Here is a 24294-nt window from a genome sequence, read left to right on the forward strand (position 1 = left end):
GTGTAGCCTTTTTAAACATTTACATTAAATTCACTGTAGCATGTGCCTATCATGACTAACCTACAGTTAGCTGGATTATAGTTGCTAGTTATAGCTGTTTAGTCCAGCTTGAGTGACAATTAAAGGTTTAACTATGTATAAGCAGCCACAGAATGATCATTACAGATGACCATGTACAAGTTTTAGTTTTGCTAAAATCCACTACAAATGCAGTTTGCTGACAGAAAGATTACACGGAAAGATATTGCATCAGATACTTGTGCTTATCATATTGGTGGTTAAAGTAATTGTTTTGCTAAACTTCCTTTTATTTCTTTCCCAGTGTGTATAGCATTTAAAAGTTGTCACAGACATGTTGACGTTATAAATGTCGTGATTCCCACAAGTCCTAAACGCCACAAGAACCCTAAAGTCAAAAAAGGAAGCATATTTTGTGGAAGCTACAGAGAATATCGCCACTGCCATAGAGAATATTATTACTTGTCTACATGCCATCTGTTTGATGTCTCAGGATGAAGCCAAGTGTGACAGTTATGGAAGACAAATAAATAAAAAATAATCTTAAAACAGATAAGGGATTTCTGGTGCAAATCTATGGATAAATGAGCTAAACAAATTTCTATTTGCTGTTTTGTGCTCAATTTATCAATTGTATATACTTTGGCAACATGAAAGTGACCTTATTTAATAAATTGTGCGTTGATAACTGTTATATTTAATTTTAAAATCGAACTTCCACATCTTACACAAAAGCATCAAAAACTCCTGCCCTTGAAAGCCTCAAGGTTAAACGCAGTGTCCAAGAACCTCTTCAGCTCAGCCAGATGAGTGAATTTGTTTCCAGTGGCAGGGGCTGCAGCAGGGTCACGGCCAACATACCTAAAATGAATGTGAAAGTTTTTAGTTTGGTGTATATACGTTTGATTAGGCTACATCAAACATTTAGCTTAAATGAATAATTCACTCAAAAATGAAAATTTGCTAAAAAAAAAAAAAAGTACTCACCCTCAGGCCATCCAAGATGTAGATAAGTTTGTTTCTTCAATGGAACAGATTTGGAGAAATTTAGCATTACATCACTGAATGGGTGCCGTCAAAATGAGAATTCAAACGGCTGATAAAAACATCACAATAATACACAAGTAATGCCAAAATAATCAAATAGTTCATAATGCTTCCTCCAATAAAAAAGTCGATCCCCTGTTGTCCTCTCACATCAAAATCCACCGTCATACTTGTTAAGAACTGTTTTGGACTGTTTTTGCTTGGTCTGTGCATATTTTTGATTCATATGAGACAACTGGAGAAAGCAATATTATGGATAGAGGACTCGTTTGAAATTAAAAGCATCTCAATGATGAATTTGTTTATTACAAACACCCAGCTTTGCGCTTCACAAGACATTAATTGATGGACTGGAGTTGTTTTTATTGGCTGTTTGGACACTTATTCTGATGGCACTCCAGAGGATCTATTGGTGAGCAACTGATGTGATTTGTTGCAAAATCTGTTCCGATGAAGAAACAAACACATCTTGGATGGCCTAAGGGTGAGTACATTTTCAGCAAGTTTTCACTTTTGGGTGAACTATTCCTTTAAAAAGAGACTCACCATATTGGATTCTTAGAGTGCACTGTGAGGAAACGTGGCCTTATGTAATCATAGTAGCCCATATTCTTGTGCTCCTCTTGACACCATATGAGTTCAGCATTGCTGTACTTCTCAACCTCAGCCTTGATGAGGTCAAAAGGGAAGGGTGATATCTAAGAGGGAAGAATTTGATTGTGAAAAGTCATTTTTGCAGTGTCATTACACTTTACACCACAGGAAACTATAATTGGCAACCTGCTCCAATCTGACAATTGCAACATCCTCCTCCAACTTCAGCTGTTTTCTCTCTTTTGCCAGCTCATAGTACACTTTTCCGGTGCAGAAGATGACCCTTTTGACTTTTTCTGGGTGTTTGGATGCAGGACCACCATCTGGAATTATCCTTAGGAATTTTGTCCCTGCAACATAGATGAATTAGATATGGCCAAATTCTATCCCCAAAAGCTGGACAGAATTTAAAGTCTACCAGAATTTTGTACCTGTGATCATCTCATCGAAACTGGAGCGTGCCTCGGGCAGCCTCAGTAAAGACTTTGGTGTGAAAATGATCAGCTGATTAAGAATATGAAAATGTGGTCAGTCAAACTGTTTTTGAGTTATACAGGTGCATCTCAATAAATTAGAATGTCGTGGAAAAGTTCATTTATTTCAGTAATTCAACTCAAATTGTGAAACTCGTGTATTAAATAAATTCAATGCACACAGACTGAAGTAGTTTAAGTCTTTGGTTTTTTTAATTGTGATGATTTTGGCTCACATTTAACAAAAACCCACCAATTCACTATCTCAACAAATTAGAATACTTCATAAGACCAATGAAAAAAACATTTTTAGCGAATTGTTGGCCTTCTGGAAAGTATGTTCATTTACTGTACATGTACTCAATACTTGGTAGGGGCTCCTTTTGCTTTAATTACTGCCTCAATTCGGCGTGGCATGGAGGTGATCAACTTCTCCACGACATTCTAATTTATTGAGATGCATCTGTAGTTGCATTTAGGCACTTTAAAACTTTAAAACTTCAATCTAAGGGAATACAAAAGAATAGTAATAAAAACACAGCTGTGAAACCAAGCAAAACAGTAAATGAAGAGCACTTTCATACAAAACAAACAATATCATCCTCAGACGCTCACAGTTTAATTTGCTCAGGAAGAGATTTTCTCATGCTCCACAAACCTCTGCATTTCTCCACAAAAGGGAATCACTTTAGACAATTGCAGTGGCACAGAAGCAAAAGAGTGTTGGGACATACGTCAAACTTTCACATAAAATCTAAGTTTAAGCTTAAGTTAATAAAGTCCATCAAACTACCTTCACAGCAGCTGTGACATTAAACTTAAGACTAAATTCATAACACCAATGTAGCACAAAGTACTACATCTTTCAGTGTACAGTTTCTCTCAATTGTGCAATGCCATTCAAAAGTTTGGGATCAGTAAGATTTTTTATGTTTTTTAATGGAGTCTCTTATGCTCATCAACGCTGTATTTATTTGATAAAAAATACAGAAAAAACAATAATATCCTGAAATATTATTGCAATTTCTAATATTGGTTTCCTATTTTAATATACTTTAAAATATAATTTATTTCTGTGATGCAGCGCTGAATTTTCATCTGCTATTACTCCAGTCTTCAGTGTCACATGATCCTTCAGAAATCGTTCTAATATACTGATTTATTATCAGTGTTGAAACTGTTGTGCTGCTTAATATTTGTTGGAACTGTGATTCTTTTTTATTTGATTCTTTGATGAATAAAAAGTTAAAAAGAACAGCATTTATTCAAAATAGAAATCTTTTCTAACAATATAAATCTTTACTTTAACTTTTTATCCACTTAACACATCCTTGCTGAATGAAAGTATTAATTTCTTTAAAAAAAAAAGAAAAAAATTACTGACCCCAAACTTTTGAATAGTAGTGTATATTGTAACACAAAATTTCTGTTTTGAATAAACACTGTTCTTTTTATTTATCAAATTTTTACATTTATTTATTTTTACATTTTAACATATTTATATATTTTTAACTTTTAACTTCTATATTTTTTTAAACTTTTTATTTATCAAAGAATCCTAAAAAAGATTCAGAGGTCCCAAAAAATATTAAGCAGCACAACTGTTTCCAACATTGATTATAAATCAGCATATTAGAATGATTTCCAAAGGATCATGTGACACTGAAGACTGGAGTAATGATGCTGAAAATTCAGCTTTGCTTCACAGGAATAAATTATATTTTAAAGTATATTAAAATAGAAAACTGTTATTTTAAATTGCAATAATATTTCACAAAATTACATTTTTTTCTGTATTTTTGATCAAATAGATACAGCCTTGATGAGCATAAGAAAAAACATTGAAAATCTTACTTATCCCAAACTTTCCCAAACTCCCAAACAAGGAAAAAGTTTGATCTTACTGGCTTTCTGAATGGTAATAAGATTTGCCTTCTAAGCACATGGAAGTAGTTGGCAGGTGTTGAACAATTGACCACGATCCAGTTACAGTCATAGAGCCGCTGGACCTCAAAGTCTCCAGTGAATTCCTTAAATGAGGTAAATGAAGCACAGCTCATTAAAAATATCATGTCAAAAAATAAATACCCATAATGTGTCAAAGTAAAAGTTTGTGAAAAAAAAACACACAATTCTATCATATTTCAATAGATGTTTAATCTTTTCAAATATTTATCAATTCATATATTATTATATAAGATTCCAAAATAGCACACGGTTTGATTTTACATTTTCACGAAAGACTTCCTTTGCATTAAGAGGAGATTCATGAATTGATTTAACTTCTGACTGTTTTTGTCAATAACCTGTTTAATGATCACGTCTTGTAAATACTGATCAGGCTTGTAATTAGTACCATTCTTGTCACCCCAATGCCCTGCCACTGTAACTGACAAACTGCTAGACTAAAAAGGAAAGCAGTATTAACAAGAACTATATTAAGCATCAAACAAATTGGTAATCAGTGAAGTGTGTCCATTTCAAACTACCTGTGGCCATTCAGCATGAGGCATGGCAGGAAGGGCCACTTACCGGATAGCGATCAGGGTCATCCTTGCTCATCTGCAGGAAGCGCTCAGGCCGTGCTGACGAGTGCTCCGGGCCCTGCTCATTAGTGCAAACACACCAGCGCTAATGAGAGAAGGTCTATCAAACGCCACACTAAGCTAAAGAATTATAGCCTCATTTATTGGCTCAGACCAAACTTGAGTCATCATTATTGATCTTAGTACAGCTATTCTGCCTTTGAGTCAAGGAAAGGACTGAAAAAGATCTTACCCTGCATTTTATCTCTGCAGGAAATTAGATTCAGTGGTCAATATAGGATTGTTCTGATCTACTGACTCTAAAAATAGCATTTGCTTTGATATGGTCTAATAGGGCAAAGGCAGATATTAACTAAGGAGTTAAATAATACATGATATTTATTCTACTGTCTTGTTTTGTCAATGACATATGCTACTGGAACAGATACTTATGTATTAAGATACAGCAAATCTGATGAGAAAAAATATGCAAGAGTGTATATATACATTACCAATCAAGAGATTTTTAAAAATGTTTTTGAAAAAAGTATTTTATGCTTACCAAGGCTGCTTTTATTTGATCAAAAATAGAATAAAACAATAATATTATCAAATATTATTACAATTAAAAGTAACATTGTTCTATTTTAATATATTTTAAGATTACATTATTTATTACTGTGATGGCAAGGCTGAGTCTTAGCTTAGTCTTTCAGAAATGATTCTATTATGATGAATTGGTGCTCAGTTATTATTGGTGTGCAGTGGTTGCTGATTTTGTGCTTACTAAACATGTCTTATTATTTTTGATGTTGAAAACAGTTTTGCTGCTTCACATTGTTGTGGAAACCATGATATACTATTATTGAAAAGTATGATGTAAAAGACAAAGAAAAAGGAAATAAATTCATACTTTTATTGATTTATTCATTATTGATCAAAAATGACAGAAAAGGCATTTATAGTGTTAAAAAAGATTTCTATTTCTAATAAATAAACTCTCCATTCATAAAATAATCCTTAAAAAAAAAATGTATTACCGTTTCGGCATTTCCTCTAAAATATTTAGTGACAAAAAATGTTTTCAACATTGATAATAAGAACTATTTTCGATAACTGAGAACCAATAATAATTGAGCACCAAATCAGTATATTAGAATGATGATCTGAAGTATCATGATGTGACATTGAAGACTGGAGTAATGATGCTGAAAAATTCAGCTTTGCCACCACAGGAATAAACTACATTTTAAAATAAATTCAATTAGAAAACAGTTATTTTAAATTATAGTAATATTTCACAATGATTTTACTCTATTTTTGATCAAATAAATGCAGCCTTGTTGAGCATAAGATGAAGACTTCTTTCAAAAACACTGAAACAATCATAATTAGTCCAAACTTTTGACCAGTAGTGTATAATATGTAAAATGCCATCAGCAGACTCACCATTCCCTCCATCCCATGAGGCAACAGTAAAACGATGCCATTGTGGCGGACCCACTTGGCCTGGCCTGCAGAGATGAACTGGTCTATGATGCACTGGGCTGTGTTTTGGAAGTCGCCAAACTGAGCCTCCCAGCACACCAGGGCATTAGGACTAGCCATGGCAAAACCCAGCTCAAACCCTAAGCAACATGAACATGTGTCAGAATACTTGGACATAAAAATATTGTTATATAAAAGCTTCTTAGTATGGATTTTGCAAATAGATGTGCTGCTGAATATTCAGAGCAGTTTGTTCTGTACAGGCTGGTCATTTCTGGAGGTAATTTTACAGATATCAAAAACAAGGAATACCTTGGAATTTTTTTTTTTTGTGCACGCTGATTGATAACCAGATGCAAATTGAGCAAGGTGGTTCTTACCCAAAACCCCATATTCAGACAGGGAGCTGTTGCACACTGTGTAGAGAGCCTGGTTCAGCCATAGGTGGTTCATCGGAATGCAGAAGCGCTTATCAACTTCCTGATCATGCAAGACGTGGTGACGGTGACTGCAAAAACATCACACACACACATTTATAATAATAAGAAATGTGTCTTGAACACCAATTCAACATATTATAATGATTTCTGAAGGATCATGTGACACTGAAGACTGGAGTAATGCAATACTTATATATAAAAAAAAAATTCTTACCAACCTCAAACATTTTAACATGTCTCTGTGTATGTGTCTATATGTATATGTATGTATATGTATGTATATATATATATATATATATATATATATATATGTGTGTGTGTAAACATAAAATAAAATAACACCTTAAGGATTTTTTGAGGAATCTTTTCTTTAGATGTAATGTCAGAGGCACTCTAATTCTTTATGTCCTATCAGTGTGAGACATGGGCGGCAGTGGATTTCAGACAGGAGATGTGATGCATTTCCCTGGCTTACTCTGATGTGATGTTCAAACCAGCCATCAGACCCAGTGCGATTAGACAATCTTTAAACTCCTTTAAATATCACAGTAATGATGTCCTGCGCTGGCCGTCCCGACTTACAATGAGCACATAGACATTACATAACATTTAAATACAGTATTAACCCACGTATATTTCCCAACAAGCTGGGTAATTCACATTTGACAAATATGGGCTCCTCTGATAGATAATGTTGTGAAATGGAGAATGTAACCACAAGGAATGTGTTCAGGCTAATTGGGGTCTGTCTGCCACGCTGATTTAATCACAAATGTAAATCAAAAGTAGCTATTTAAGTTAAAGTGTCCTGTCTCTGTGGGTTAGCTCTGGAAACACAAGAGAATCTGGGGAGTAAACAGTTTCCACAGTGCATCAGCTGTGTGTTGGATTCATCAATCAAGGGACCAGAGCACAGTACTCAGTGCATTCCCAAACACAGTAGACTGAATCAATTACTCATAGCCATTAACTCCCTGAGTAACAAGCAGAACCAGCAGACTGGAGCACACCAATATGTTCACTCCCAGAGCCTTTGCATGCGAAGAAAAGATAGCACCGCATATACGCATCGGCAGACAATCTACTTTGATAAAAAGGCTCATATCACACAGAAGCTACTTTGCTGACGTCTTTTCACTTGCGTTTTACCTTCATTATGTTCTAAGCAAAGCATAAAACTGTCCAGTGTAGCCCATTGAAAGGAAACTCTAGAGTCAAAAACTGTAAAGTGAATCCGTAAATAATGCCATTTGTGGTGTGATAAATTCAGATGCGCTGATGTCTCAGAGTGTGTACTATTTCAAACAAACCTTGCTCCTGACAGTAACAAACAGACGTGGGAGTATGTGTCTGTACCGCTATAGGGTGACATAAAACGGGTTTCCTTCAGAAGCAGTACCGTGATGGCACCATGTGGGTATCTCTCAGAGGACAGAGTGTGCGTGTGACAAGCTGACGTCATTTGTCAATGTGTTGACATTTTAGTTTTAATGGAGCCATAAGGTGGAAAATATATACTTGGTTATTTTTAGTTACAGAAATCTAGTCACTTTAGGAATGGAAAGTGGCCCAATACGTGAAATCACACTGTTTAGAAAATATATGACGATAGCTGATGGTCTTCCATGACTGCATGTGCTGAACTTCCACTTTTTGCTTCGTTCATACATCTTAAAACATAAAAAGGGAGCAGCTACAGTAGTTTTCATGAAATGGATTGACTGTCTTACCTAAATGTTCCTCTTTCCACATCTTGTCCACTGAGTCTCACGTGAATACCATCCTTCAGCAAAGAGCCGAAGGCCATGTACTCTGCCAGGGCCCAGTCCATCGTGTGCTTTGCAACCATATCTGCTCTGCCTCGAAGGATGCGTGACAAGCCTGAAATAACACAGATACAGAACATATAGAAAATCACAAATTTGTATCTTTTGTTGTGTGATACTTTGAAAATAAATGCAATTTACTAGAAACCTAAAGTTGGTCAACTTTGATGTTGGCTTGACAAAGCCCTGTTTGATAGATAAGCTAGATAGTAGAAGTTTTCATTGGAAGTCTATGGGATTTTTGTCTGTCCAGCAGGAAAAGTGTATAGGAGAAAACATACAAGTACAAGACCGAACGTCTGTCGAGCTTGGTGGATGTAGCTTTAAAGTTTTAGGATGAGCTACATAAAAAAAAAAATGCATCAGAAGAAAAAGCAAAATGTCTTAAAAAGTATAAAAGCTTTGTCAAGCCAACATAATTAACCTTGCTGTTTTTATTTACACACACACAAAAAAACTAAATTTTTATGTTAATTTATACTCTGCATTAAAACAATTTATATATGTATTGTTTTTATGGCAAACATTGGTCATGTTTATTTTTATACATTTTTCTTTTTTGGCTTCATGAAAAAAAAATGTTATGCATCTGGGACCATTTAAAAAAAATGAGTTTTTCTTCATAAAAAAAGAGTATTTCTTGTGGGATGCCAATAAACTCGAGTAGGTTTTTTTTTACTGGCAAATGACCAATAACCTTATACCAATACCTACTGACTGTATTGGACAAAAAATCATCTGAAAGATACATTTTAGAATGTATCAAAGCATAGCTACGCTTGATTTTTTTAACATCATCTTATGTATCGTCATCAATTTTGAAAACCATGTTCTAAAATATGTTATATGTCTATGCCTTCTACAGTTCATGTTTATGAGAATCAAACCCATCAGGGTAGCCTGGTTTTTCATACACAATATCTCATTGGAATAAAGCACTGGTCGGTGTCAGATAAATACGTTTGCCGGTGGGTTGATTTGATGCTTTGAGGTAGTTGTGCTCAGAGGCAGGCAATAAACAGAGTTTAGCTGGAGGGCTATGGTGGTTAGGGTGATTTAGCAGAATTTAAGGCAGCCAGATTGGAGTCGGCTCTTTAAGTGCAATGGTCCCATAGTGCAACTCCATCAACCCTCTATAGCTCCCCTGCGTCCGCTGCTCAGTGAAAGAAAATTATGACCCAAGTGGAGCAATGAGACATTCCTATATCAGAAGTCTGAGGATCATCTGTCAGGGTTTCTTGATGTTCCACACCATTACCACCATCATCCTGCGATGCTTTGATGTCAGTTTCCAGTGTTTTGTCCCTAGTGGTTAAAGCTTAACAGTACATAAGATATAATCTAGTTGATGAACTGACTGCTGGGAACGGCTTCTGGGACTCCACAGCAATAATTAAAGTGATAGTTCAAGCAAAAATGAAAATTCAGTCAACATTTACTCACTCTCATGTCTTTTTAAACATTGTATGACTTTCTGTCTTCCATGGAATGCACTTTCGCTCTTTTCCAAAAAGCCAATAGTAATCAAAATTTTAAGCCAAAAATTTTATTTTATGGCTGTCATATGGCATCTGAAGATTTTAAAATATCAAAATATAACCAAAAAGTTGTATGGACTAGTTTTATGATACTTTTATAATGTGTATTTGGAGTTTGACAGGACCATTGTACCAATGATACAATGGTGATTAAGTTCAGGGATTAAGCTTTTCTAGTTTTTGAATCTACAACCTTTCAGTTACCAGCCTAGATTTCTACCCACTGGGCTACAACACCCCAAGTTTAGGAAATCATATTTGTATAATTTAGGATAGAAATTGTGGCTTAAACTGCCAAAATACATGAAACTCACCACTGTGAATTGCAAAATCCTTCAGAGGGACTGAACTGGCTACCTCACCAATGTGCCTGAGCACCTCTTCGTTTAATCCAGTGGAAGGGCAGCTCATGCTCTTTGGCTCTCCATCTGGTTTAAAGAAGTCTTAAACACAAAACAGAGCACATATCACCACCAAAATGGTCTAAATCAGTGGTGCTCAACCAGTGGGCCTTAGCAAACTTTAAAAGGAGTCTAAAGAGGACTTAAAATGATTTCAAATGAGACAAAACAAGCATTAAATTCAATTTCCACAGTCTTGAAAACACGAATATGCAAGGTAGTGTGATCTCTATAAATTAATCTTAAAATGCAATGGGCATTTTATAAAGATACATTTTGTTTGTTATTTTAAAATATTACAATATTTTACTGACAGTAAATTGTGAGTAAAAAGATTTGGTTACACTTTATTTTAAATTGTCCTTGTTACAGTGTAATTATACATTTAAGAATTGAATAATATTAATTAACTACATCTACTTACTATATGGTTAGGGTTAGGATTAGGGTTACTTGCATGTAATTATGCATAATTTATTGTTATCATAATAGTAAGTGCATGTAATATGTGTAACAAGGACACCTTAAAATAAAATGTTAACAAAGATTTTTATAAATCCTTACACGTGATCTTTATCCAATAAATCACAAATGACACTAAAATGTAATTATTTTATTTTTAATTCTAAATATTTTAATACATTTTTGAATTTATACAAACTAGGAGTGCCCATAGATTAAAATGTGATTAAAAGTTAAAAGTTTTAAAAACAAAACTAGGACAATGGAACCTTCAAAAATGGTTGTGGACAAGAACAAAATAAGAAAAAAACTTGAACTGAATTGAGCTGAATAATGACAAAATTATTTTCTCGAATTGGTTCATAATTCATGATTTTTGCAACAAAAACTATTATGAAGTTAATAAAGTAATTGGGCTCCTGAACAAAAAAGTAAGCTGAGAGAAGTGATGTACGCAAGAAGGTAATTAAAGATCAGTATGTTGAGGTATATAAAAAAAAAAAAAATGTAATTATTAAAAACTGGCCAGTCAATGACCTACAGTTACTGAACTAAATTGAATCAACACTGAACTGACTTGAGCTGAATAAGGACCCTACTGTCTTTAGTAGAGCTGCTTAATGCTGAATTGAAATTTTCTCATAACGAATGAACACAATTATTGAACTGAACTGAATCAAACTAACACTGAACTGACTGGTGCTGAATAATGACACTATTGTCTCACTACAGCTACTTTACAGAAAAATTTGGATTTGCCTTATTTTTGAAGTTTGCATTATTGATTCTGTTATTTTCCTGTTCAAAAATGTGAAGCTGCTTTGAAACAACCTCTACTGTATAAAAACCGCTATATAAAATTGAAGGTACCATGATTAAGGTGACAATGGGAGGATTTGGAGTCAAAAAGGTCAAGAAACCCTGATCTTATATTTTCACTGAAACACCGAGCCTCTATAAAGTCTTCAATATGTACCTGGCCACGGAGAGTCAAGCCAGTGGCGGATGTGTAGGATCTTCTCATCTTTAGAGCTGGTATACGCCTCCTCACAGATCTTGTCATATTTAGCAACCTCCTCCTGAAAACAATTCACAGTACAGAGCTAGCCCGCCATCCACTATATTCATCAAAAAACCCAGACACATGACACATTCGTGACAAATTATTAATTAATGATTCATGGCACCTATGTGCTACAGCGTAGAGAAAACAGCAAGATTCCAGTCACAATTTATTCTCTAAGTGAAATCCCCTGAGCTATGTCAGCGAGTGAAGAGTGACAGGGATGCAGTTGTAAATAAAACGAGCTGTCGCCGGGCGAGACAAGGTGTCAGCTATCCACACTGGAGGGATGCTTTGGTCCGACGATTGTGGTTTCTACGGCGACACAAATCTGAGGGTGGTTGGGAGGGGAGAGGTGGCTAGCTCTGAGCCCAGGGAACAAGAGCCCGGGTCAGCGGGTGAAGTATGAAACGTGTCATCGCCAGAGCGAAAAGACATTGGCTGAGCATCTGAATGCAGCCTCCATCAATTGTCAGGAAACAATACACAGACGGCACAGGAAACCCATCACTCCCTAATAGGCCAGGAAAACAACAGCTGTGGAAAAGATGCGTTAGATGAGTTAAAAAGGTCAATTAGGATGACCTGTGGGAGGAACAACAGCAGGTGGACATTTTCACTTTACATAATGACACAGTAATGAGATTTCCATAGAGTGAGACACAAACCTCAAACTCTTGCAGTGTTACAACTCCCTCAGAGATGAGCTTGTCGGCGTACTTCTTCAGCACATGTTCCTGTTTCCGGATCTGCTTGTACATGAGGGGTTGAGTGAACATGGGCTCATCCATCTCATTATGTCCAAACCGCCGGTAACACACCTATAAAATACACCAGCAACGTCAATATGTGTGTATAAATATGCTAATTCAGTATCAATAATCAACCAAACAATTTCTATTGTTTAAAGTAACACTATTTCCACTGTTTACCTCAGATTTAATGTCTATCCTTTTTTAAACCGATCTGTTCTTTTCTACATATTTAACAGTAACACATGAAAGTTGAATTAATATATTTAGATGTTGTTTAATTCCCAAGTGAGTTTTCAAATACATTTCCTCAGTGTTCAAAATGAGTCACTAGGCTGTGCCACTCAGGATCATGTGATCGCAAACGCAAACCTAAATTACTTTCTTGAAGTGATCAACACACAAGGCTGAGGAATGCTAGCTCTGTCTAACCCTATCTATTCAGGTCTATCCTAACCAGAAAGATTTAAAAATATATTTAACTATAAGAGAATATCCAACAATATCGTTGAAAACTGGAATCACAACACAAACACAAATATATACAAAGATATTTTTGATGAAATCCGAGAGCTTTCTGACCCTGCATAAACAGCGAGGAAACGACCACGTTCAAGGCCCAGAAAGACATCGCTAAAATAGTCTATGTGACATCAGTGGTTCAATCTTAATTTTATGCAGCTACGACAATCTTTTTTGTGCAAAAATAATGGCTTTATTCAACAATTTATTCTTTTTCGTGTCAGTCTTTGGCGAGTATGCACGAGAATACCACAACGCATGCGTGTGCATTCCTCTGCTTGCAAACAAGGTGCAGAACATTAGAATGCCGGCTCCTGCGTCAGCAGCACCACATGCATGCATCATAGTACTCTTGTGAATACATATCGAAGACTGACAGGTAAAAGAAGAAATTGCTAAATAAAGTCGTTTTTTTTTTCTTTGTACACAAAATGTATTCTTGTAGCTTCATGAAATTAAGATTGAACCACTGATGTCACATGGACTATTTTAACGATGTCCTTACTACTTTTTTGGACCTTGAATGTGGTAGTTCCTGTGCTGTCTATGCAGAGTCAGAAAGCTCTCGGATTTCATCAAAAATATCTTCGCGATCTTTTGATCAAATAGATTAAAAATATCTATTTGTGTTTTCCGAAGATGAACAAAGGTTTTACGGGTTTGGAACAACATGAGGCTGCGTAATTAATGACAGAATTTTCATTTTTGGGTGAACTATCCTTTTAAGGGTGTGAACAGGCCATTAGTAGTGAGGACACTTCAGTGAGCTTTTCTGCATGGTTATATATTGTTATACCAGGTGGCGATAAGAGAATCATTAACACAAATTTGTTCAACAACTCATTCACTGATTCATTCAGTAATGTTTTTGAGTTTTTGATTCATTCACTCAACCAATTCATTCAGAACCAGTGATTCATTCACAGACAAAACATCACTACTGTATATTGCTCAGGGATGCACAACCAATGATCTTGCGTTAGCTTTGTTTTGTAACAATTGCCCAAGTAAAAATAAAAGTAACTGGCCATATTATCTAAAATGTAAGTCACAAAAACAGAGTTAAAAGTTTTCAAATCAGCGAGGAAACGACCACGTTCAAGGCCCAGAAAGACATCGCTAAAATAGTCTATGTGACATCAGTGGTTCAATCTTAATTTTATGCAGCTACGACAATCTTTTTTGTGCAAAAATAATGGCTTTATTCAACAATTTATTCTTTTTCGTGTCAGTCTTTGGCGAGTATGCACGAGAATACCACAACGCATGCGTGTGCATTCCTCTGCTTGCAAACAAGGTGCAGAACATTAGAATGCCGGCTCCTGCGTCAGCAGCACCACATGCATGCATCATAGTACTCTTGTGAATACATATCGAAGACTGACAGGTAAAAGAAGAAATTGCTAAATAAAGTCGTTTTTTTTTTCTTTGTACACAAAATGTATTCTTGTAGCTTCATGAAATTAAGATTGAACCACTGATGTCACATGGACTATTTTAACGATGTCCTTACTACTTTTTTGGACCTTGAATGTGGTAGTTCCTGTGCTGTCTATGCAGAGTCAGAAAGCTCTCGGATTTCATCAAAAATATCTTCGCGATCTTTTGATCAAATAGATTAAAAATATCTATTTGTGTTTTCCGAAGATGAACAAAGGTTTTACGGGTTTGGAACAACATGAGGCTGCGTAATTAATGACAGAATTTTCATTTTTGGGTGAACTATCCTTTTAAGGGTGTGAACAGGCCATTAGTAGTGAGGACACTTCAGTGAGCTTTTCTGCATGGTTATATATTGTTATACCAGGTGGCGATAAGAGAATCATTAACACAAATTTGTTCAACAACTCATTCACTGATTCATTCAGTAATGTTTTTGAGTTTTTGATTCATTCACTCAACCAATTCATTCAGAACCAGTGATTCATTCACAGACAAAACATCACTACTGTATATTGCTCAGGGATGCACAACCAATGATCTTGCGTTAGCTTTGTTTTGTAACAATTGCCCAAGTAAAAATAAAAGTAACTGGCCATATTATCTAAAATGTAAGTCACAAAAACAGAGTTAAAAGTTTTCAAATTGTGTTGAAAAATATTTTAGGTTTTAAATATCTGTCCATGGAGCCCCTGCAGTACCTTCACAGACCATTGTTTGACATCCCTAAGTGTAAGAGAAAAGATTGTGATACTTGAACCAGGATAATAGATCTTTAGTTGTGTAATCGAGCAGTCCTTTCCAATAAGTGATTTATCGTAACATTCAGTGATATTTTCAGTGATATGTAGGATGTGTCTTCACAGTATTTACCAGGTCTATCACCACATCCTTGTTGAAAGTGTTTCTCCATTCTGCAGCAACCTTACAAACATACATCACAGCCTCTGGGTCATCAGCGTTGACATGGAAGATGGGTGCGTTGACTACGCGAGCCACATCCGTTGGGTAGGGAGAGGAACGTGCCATTCGGGGATCTGTGGTGAATCCAATCTGGCAACATCAGATAACACTCATCAATCTACAACCTACTAAAAGGTCAAAGGTTAAGGTTTCACAGAAAGCCACTCCTCAGGTTTTAAGTAAGTCGATTCTAATAGGAAAATCTGATGTTTGATGTTAACCTGATTATTGACCACAACATGGATGGTGCCATGAGTGGTATATGAAGGCAGTTCACTGAGATGGAAGGTTTCGTAGACGACTCCCTGACCCGCAAAAGCAGCGTCACCATGCATTAAAATAGACATCACCTGTAAAGAAAGGAATTGATGGCTTAAAAAAGGTGTTGTTTGTTTATATTCATCCAACATTCCAAACAAACGAGCCATTATACAGCAGAATATGTGGTTATATTTTACAGTGGCTCATCCTAAAAGATAATCTGAAGATAAATGTAGTACCATCCTTCCTTCAGTGTCTCCTCTGTAAAACTGCTCTGCCTTGGTCTTGCCCTGAACGACAGGATCTACTGCCTCTAGGTGAGAGGGGTTTGCCATCAGAGACAATGTGATATTCTTATCTGTTTCCCTGTTTATCCGTTCATGGTACATCCCCAAGTGATATTTCACATCTCCTGAACCCTGCAGAAAATTTAAGTGTGAAATGTACATCAGAAATGCAATAAGAGAACGAGAATGAAATGAAAATCATCTTTCGTCAGGTGAAATTGTATTACCTCATCTGCAGCCTCAAGTTTGGGATCGAACTGACAGAATATTTGATCCAGATCTTTGCGAACTACATTGGCCAGGACGTTCAGTCGGCCTCTGTGTGAATCAGACGTTGTGTTATTATTGCTAGGGTGGATTCATAAGAGCAGAATGAGATTGAATGAGGTACCTGTGAGGCATTCCCATAATTACATTCTCTATACCAGCTTCACTGGACTTGTCAATTATCATCTTCAGGGCAGGGATGAGAACCTCACAGCCTTCCAAACCAAAGCGTTTCTCTGAAGACCATTTCCGAGCAAGAAAATCCTCAAACCTAGAACAATGAATCAAGATCATCATAAAAATACTTTCATTGTCAGCTTTACTTTCCTAAATTAAAAAGAAGAAATAAAATGCAGTTTGGTTCCAATATAAAAATAGGTTTAAGCATGGAAAAATAATACTCTAATAAGAAGACAAGAAAATAACACAAATGCTAGGGTGACCATACGTGCCATTTTCCCAGGACGCGTCCTGGCCAGGATTTCTATATTGCCTAAAATCCTGGCCAGGGAAAATGGCACGTATGGTCACCCTACAAATGCAGTACTTTATTTTAAAGATATGCACCGTGTTGAGCGAACCAGCCTGGCCAGCAAAGTCCTCTTCTCTCTGTCAGAAAACATCATGATTCCTGGAGTTTCAAACTTCTGTCGGATCCACTGGCACTGCTCCATATTGTTGATGAACATGAATTCCACTCCAGTATGACCACAGTATGATGTCTGGAACATTCCAAGCAAATTCTGTTTACCGTTTCATTCATTAATGCATTCATTTTAGAAGGGTAGTTAAATATCAGCATAATATAAGCAATGAGCTTGTCATATTTGCCCAAATTACGTCCTTTCAGAATAGCTAGTCAATGGCGTATCTGAATCAATCCAAGCACAAAACCAGCTAATGAGGAAAGAGGAAAGAGTGTTTCTACTCAAATACTGGGTGATATCAGAATAATCCAGCATCTACCCACCTCAAGTCTGTGTATGATTTCTCTCAGTGGGAGTGTGCTTTCATTTCCTCCGATAAATGTGGTTAGTGGCAACTGAAATGATTTATCCAGATCAGATTTTTCCAAGCCGTAGGACCCTAAAGATTAAAGAGGAGAAGCATATTAAAGCAAAAGAGCAACATAAAAATACTGTAATGAATGTTAATAAGATCCCTGCAATGTTCCTTTTTAAACCAAATATCATGCTTTACAGTGATGTAAAGATGTATTGATTATGGTTCCAAAAAATCAGTCAAACATTTAATATTAATGATAAACATACAGTACAGTATATTATAAAATACTATTATTCATTTACACAACAAAAACTTTTTTCTGAATTATACATTACAGTAATTGTTTCCAGTTAGTTTTTTAAACAGCCATAACTGAAGAATGACTCGCAGTCTCAAAATTGAAAATGAATGATTTATTGAGTGAATCTGATTCAAACAGCTGCTTCACAAGACTGTTTTGTGAATCTTTTTTGACTGACTCACTAAAAAGAACCATTTCATAAAAGTCATTTATTCACAAATCAGACATCACAGCTTGTGCTGTGTTAGACGATGCTTGCAGGAAACACTGCCACAAGCTAAAGTGTCCTTTTTACCACCTCAGAAAATTGACAGACTGGAAATCATTCCTTTACAATGAAGAGTAGTATGGGAGCTGGTGGATATTGTTTGGATGCGATTTGAGCTCCGGATGCGTATTTAGAACTATAAGATTAGTGATTAAAACAAATGCGAGTCATTGTTTTCAGACAAACTGGAGATTATTTGTTTTGTGCGGATATAGTCATACTTTTATTATTCATTAATTTTACCATGGTGAATAAGCAGAGGGTAACCGCTAGAGGGTAACACGAATTTTAAAAAGAAGATATTAGACATTTTTATATAGACATTTTTATATTTTGACACATTTTCAACCATTTAGTCACAGCCTAGAGCCCTGATATGTAAATCCTAACCAACATCATTACCAATTTCATGGTTAGTTACACCCCCAAACGGTGAAAGAAAACCAGGCAATCATAGTAGGTTGTAAATGCTTCCTGTAGATAACACCGGGGTCTATCAGTAAGACTGTGTCTCCTCAAGAGAGGAGCACACACAAGAGGAGACAGGTGCAAATGTAATTAAAGCCATAGTACAGATAAAGAGGAAAGATACGTCATACCGAAATTAAGAGCCTCTGGTCCACTACAAGCCCTCATTAGCTGCACAGAGGCTATAGGTAAAGCTCTCACAAAACCTGACCTGACCGACACAATGAGAGTGTATTGAGGTAAAAGAGGCATGTTTTGAGAGGTCTTCTCACCAGCTATTACTCTCTCTTTTTCGATCTGTTGTGAGAACATGTCCTACATCCTTCTACTCTGGTGACACTAAAGGCAATAGGACCCGACAGGAGCAAAGGGGAAGATTTATGGGCCTTTATCTCAGATAACATTAACCTGTGCTTGCGATTGAGTCTGGGGCATAGCTCTCCCTTCCAGCCCCTGTCACTGTCTGAGGCTGGGGAATCTGTAATGGCCGAATGAGGAATTGTTTGCTGACCACTTACACGGCTACAGCACCTAAAAGCGGACACATACGCACTCTCTCTCCCCTCTTTCCATTAATCGAGCACTATGAGTCACCAAATAACCAAAACGCAAGCAGCAGTTACTAAACTTCATTACAATAATCTTGGTCCTTATATAATATGAAGTGCTATCAGCTCTGATTATGAGATTGGGAAAGCAACTTCCAATGGTCTTCGGAAGCCCTGAGCTAAAATGAAAAGACTGATCTAAAAGATTAAACAGAGGAAGTGGAACATCTCAGAAATAGCACGGCATTGGGTTTTATGTGCACAGAATCCATATATTCTATACATTCAGCATATTTAATGGTTAATATTTTGCATTTTAATGATATGTGGGTCACAATTTGTCATTTGATGAATGGTCTAATAACTGGAAGTCCTCACTTTGCAATGAAAGTGTTTTTTTTCAGTTGGCTCCAACAATCTAATTTTCCTTTCATAATTAAAAAGGAGATGTATGCAGCGGATGGGTGCAGCTTTGTTGCTACAGTGACGTATAAACACAGTGGCTGGGGTTGGCAAGGTCAGCCACCAATTACATTAGACACAGCTCCGGTAGCTTGTGCTGCCTTGTAATGCAAGACAGAACTGTAGCGCTGACGCTAGACAAAATAAACCACAAAGATAAAGATTTTTGGAAGCCTGAAATCTGTGTGTCAATGACATAAGAGTGTCCATGATAAAGGAAAGAATAATAATAATAATAATAATAATAATAGTCCATTAAACATATTCTTAGAAATATAGTGTTTGTACTTATGTTGGTTTCATATAATTTTGAAGAAAAAAAATGTAATTCAATTTAATTACTTATTTAAAGTCCATTAAACATATTCTTAGAAATATAGTGTTTGTACTTATGTTGGTTTCATATGATTTTGAAGAAAAAAAATGTAATTCAATTTAATTACTTATTTAAAACATAAAATTCAATATCAAGTCACACCATAACAATTGTACAACCTGAACTAACCTTTCCTTGTCATAAAAAGATAAAATTATATGGCATTTTAAGAAATTGAATGATCTTGACACAGTCATGTGTATGTAATTTCTAGTTTTAAGTTTTCTCCCCCAAATATTAATAAGCAACAGAGCAGTTTTATAAAATTTTGTAAAAATATATATATATATTTTTTATATATTTTTTAAAATATTAATTTTTTTTTTCTAAGAATTAATAATAAAAGATTATGTTAATGTTCTTGAAGTTTGCTTTACAACAATTTAATTATTTTAATTTTTTTCTTTTCATTATTACATTATCTGGACAGGTCTTAAGTTTTTTAAATACACTGTAATATAGAAATGCTTATCATAGAAGATGACAATGTCAACATATGTATGATTTGCATTCTTAATGACTAGACAAAATATGACATTGTCATGTCATCAAGTCTGTAAGATGCAATGTACAGTATTTAGCAGTAATTAGGAGTTCCTATTCAAAGAGAAGTGTATTACTCAGCAGCTGCAGTATTGAATGGTGCTGAGGGGGAGGCTAACAAAGAATAATAACAAAAACACTCTTAAGGATGAGCCCCAAGCAAGGAACTAAGTCAGCATTTACTGGATGTTTTCATAACAAAGATCCTTCTTAAAGTAGGACACTGAAAAGAAGTGAGTGTTTATCAGAATCATGTTAAATATGCTAAATATGCTAAATAGATATCTCACCAAGCTTGTCAATTGACGTGATTAAATCTGAGGGAACGAATGAATCCAGATCGGCAGTGAGGATGCCAAGAGGGTCCAGCCTGGCCACATGGTGACCACGTACCTAAAGTGAGCAAAATGCATATGATTGAATGTGACTTGCCATCTCCATAACCACAGAAAAACAAGAACCCGAAGCAAGACTGAGCCAGGAAGTGCATTCCCTCAACTAGGGGATATCTGACTCACACAAATATGAACCAGCGTGACACATGACTAACAAATCTCACAAGGATTCACAATAAGTTGAACATACAATCCCAACAGGCTGGCAACAGGAGATGGAAAGAAAATGCTGGCTTTGCCAAAAGACGAAATTTAATAAATCCCTATGATACTTCATCTAATTAATTAGAGGAAGCAGGGAAAATGTTACCACCTGTTTTGATTCAAGCAATCTCTTTGATATTTTCATTTTCAAAAGGGAAAAAAACTAGTCTAATTAGGTTGGAATTAATCACGTGATTTGCATAACTACACAGGGACACTATAAAATGTACGTATGTACAGGCCTTTGATTGATCTTTGATTTGTTGCAGTCCAGTGCCAATGTTGGAGAATATGATTTGATTATTTTATCAAAATAATTTATTGTGTATCAGATTCTCTCAAATGAAAAAAAAAAACCTCTGAAATTCTGCATTTCTGTCTCTAATCCTCAGTCTTAAGGCCTATTCACATCATAACACCCACACCAATTTTTCATTCTTGAGTGAACTATTCCTTTAACCCAGAGCTCCTCACTTTACCTGATAGGCTCTGATAAGACTGTGGACTGCCAAATGATCCTCCACCACCTTCTCGGACATGGCAGGTGTCTGGGACATGGCTCGCCCCTGGAGCAGCGCAGACAGACGCTTCTCTCCAGTCTCCTCTGAACCACTGGCTTGGGCGTTACGAAAGTATGCATCCCAAGACTGTTGCAAATATAGCAAGAGCACATTTCAAAAGGTCAAATTTTCGTATTAATTCAAAACAAAAAAGCTTCAGGTTCAGCTGATGTTGAAAAGACCATTTACTATCACTCTAATGTCAATTCAATTCCATATGACTGTGTAACTCAAAAGGAGATATTTAGCAAAATGTCCAAGCTGTTTATTTTCTCTAGTCCCCATCCACTTTTACTGTACAGAGGAGCTTAAACTTTCTGCTAAATACTTCATCTTGTGTTCCATGCAAGAAAAATTACATTAAAGTGATTAAATGATCACCAAGCTCATAGGTTTGAGTCTCAGGCAATGCATGAACTGATCAAATGTTTACCCTGAATGCAATGTAAGTTGCTTTGGATAAAAAAAAAGTGTCTACCAAATGCATACTGTCAATGAAGAGTTCAGATGCAAAAGTCTCTAAGCGCCGTCTGAAATTTTGAAAGTGACTCAACTGAAAAAAAGAAAACTTATTCTATTTCAGCTAGTTGCCAAGTCAAAATTTCTCAATATCCTTAGGTGAAGAACTAAAATAACTACAACTAAATAAACAAAAAACAAAAACTGAAGCTAAAAAAAAAGACATTTATAAAAATAATATTAAAAATGACTCAACAACACAACAAAATTACTTAAGCTTGAACTAAAATTCAAATGATAACATCAAAGAAAGAATAAGTAAAAATAAAATAATATTAAAAATGACTAAAACACAACAAAATTACTAAAACTTTAACTAAAATTAAAATGAAAACATCAAAGAAAGAAAAAGTAAAAATAAAATCTAATTCAAAATATTAACAAAATATAATAGCATATGTTACTACAATAACACTTTAACACTTATGTAAAAGTCTGAAGTGAGCAAAAGGGGTTTTTGAGATCAATTTTAGCATTGCATTTCACTTATTAGCAAGCACACTAGGTTTCTGAAACGTGACGGAGTTGGAGTGTCTTTAGTAGATGTTCACTGCACCTCATGAACATTTTTGTGATCCTCCAGCCAAGCGTAGTACATCTCCACGACATAGCTGGAGCTGCAGGCTGCCAATGAGGGCTCAGCAGCCCTGCTCAAACAGTTACGACGTGGGTCAAAAACTCGCCTCCCTGTCCCCACGTGCCCCCTCATCCATTGGCTACTGCTTCTTAGGGCACCAGCTAGGGACCTCAGCTGACTCATGTCTGAAAAACTTCATAAATATGAAACACAAAAGTATTATGGCGGAATTAATCAACAGATCTGTTCTTGGAAGGTCTTGAAAACAATGTTTTAAACATTAGTTTTTATACAAAATTCAGAAAGTGTGTATTTTGTGTAATTTAACCCTGAAAACACTAGCTTTTAATCTGGTTAGTGGTGATTTAGCCACCCTGTTATGATGTTCACCAACACAACTTGTTGGTTAAGCTAGTTTACAAGCATGGTACTTCACGTGAAGATAGTCAACCAATGTGGTCTTTCTGGTTTTGAATTTAAGCAGGCTAGTTGTACGAGTTAGTAGGGTGACCTGCTTCATGTACATTAATAATAATAATAATAATCTAATGTACAACTGAGTGTATTGTAATGATATTTTCCAAAAGTAGGCTACTATTTATTTCTGTAAAAAAGAGAAAAGTAAAACAAAACTGCACCTGCACCTTTAGAAATATCCTCGTTGATGCCGCCAGTGCATTTATGGATGTTCTTATGGATTACTATAACCATATTGCGCATAAAAATGATGCTCTATCTATAGCCTAGCTTCAAGTACCGGCGATTTATGAAAAGTGCTGTTAAATAGAGCTCGACCTTCATCTCCACCTTTTCAATGACAAATTGGTTTGAACAACGTAAAAGCCCGTTTCCACAATCACTTCCAATACATTTATGCGATGCAAATATATGAGCGGACAGTCGTAACGATGCATCGATTGGCCGATTGGTTAGTTTTTTCGCATCTAGGTTATATGTTTCTACTCGCTCGACACACGTAACGGCGTCCATGTAGCTCTTCCTCTACGTCATAACAAATATATTTCACCTTGGCTGCCCGCAGATGAAGATGGTCCGCTTGAGTTCAAATGCGTTCTGTGTCGTTTGATTCAGGCTGGAGTTTGTTTTCTCTCCTATAATCTCTCCAACGTCAATCCGTCCCATAATCCTCGTGCACGCGGTACTGCAGTCGGTCACTTTGCTCTAAACTGCAGCATCAAAAATAACACCTGGTTTAGAGTATCATTTCTTTGACTTTTAATCTTTGTATAGTTTTGCTGTTATATAGCGTTTTTACGTTGCTACACCATGAACTACTTCACACTTATGGGCAAACATTCAATTCACTATAATTGCGTTAATGGACACAATAAATAATGCACGAGAAAGCACCTGAGCTGTGATGCCTATATGGAAAGGATCAGATATAACCTACCTGCATATCAGAGTTCGGTACCAATCAGAATTGAAATAAGTGAGAATGCCTTGGAAATCGCTAATTTTGAATTGTAGAAGTAGTTCAGATTAAATTGCATAACCCTAAACATAATATGAGTAAATGGGAAAATGAATAAACAAAATGGCATAATTATTAAAAAAAATATTAAAATAATTACAAAACAGATCAAATGATTACAATTCATTATATACAGTATATTATGCAATTATATAAATAAAAAATATTATATATATATATATATATATACTGTGTGTGTGTGTATA

General features: G+C 35.7%; 1 protein-coding gene across 1 annotated transcript; it reads right to left on the minus strand.

Moving 5' to 3' along the window:
- Window positions 1-458: 458 nt before the first annotated feature.
- Window positions 459-24076, minus strand: ogdhl (oxoglutarate dehydrogenase L). The gene is made up of 24 exons (XM_016479804.1): window positions 24008-24076; window positions 23621-23780; window positions 22573-22786; window positions 21417-21584; window positions 20629-20731; window positions 17338-17453; window positions 16935-17089; window positions 16492-16638; window positions 16328-16418; window positions 16053-16232; window positions 15774-15902; window positions 15463-15642; window positions 12544-12696; window positions 11789-11891; window positions 10264-10392; window positions 8316-8466; window positions 6526-6653; window positions 6107-6285; window positions 4665-4736; window positions 4037-4162; window positions 2091-2163; window positions 1846-2009; window positions 1612-1763; window positions 459-879 (listed from the first exon to the last, which is right to left on the minus strand). Exons 2-24 carry the CDS (start codon window positions 23734-23736, stop codon window positions 756-758), a joined length of 3153 nt encoding a protein of 1050 aa, XP_016335290.1. The 5' UTR covers window positions 23737-23780; window positions 24008-24076; the 3' UTR covers window positions 459-755.
- Window positions 24077-24294: the final 218 nt, after the last annotated feature.

Source organism: Sinocyclocheilus anshuiensis, unplaced genomic scaffold (assembly GCF_001515605.1).
Source record: "Sinocyclocheilus anshuiensis isolate Anshui unplaced genomic scaffold, SAMN03320099.WGS_v1.1 scaffold3214, whole genome shotgun sequence".
Classification (NCBI taxonomy): domain Eukaryota; kingdom Metazoa; phylum Chordata; class Actinopteri; order Cypriniformes; family Cyprinidae; genus Sinocyclocheilus; species Sinocyclocheilus anshuiensis.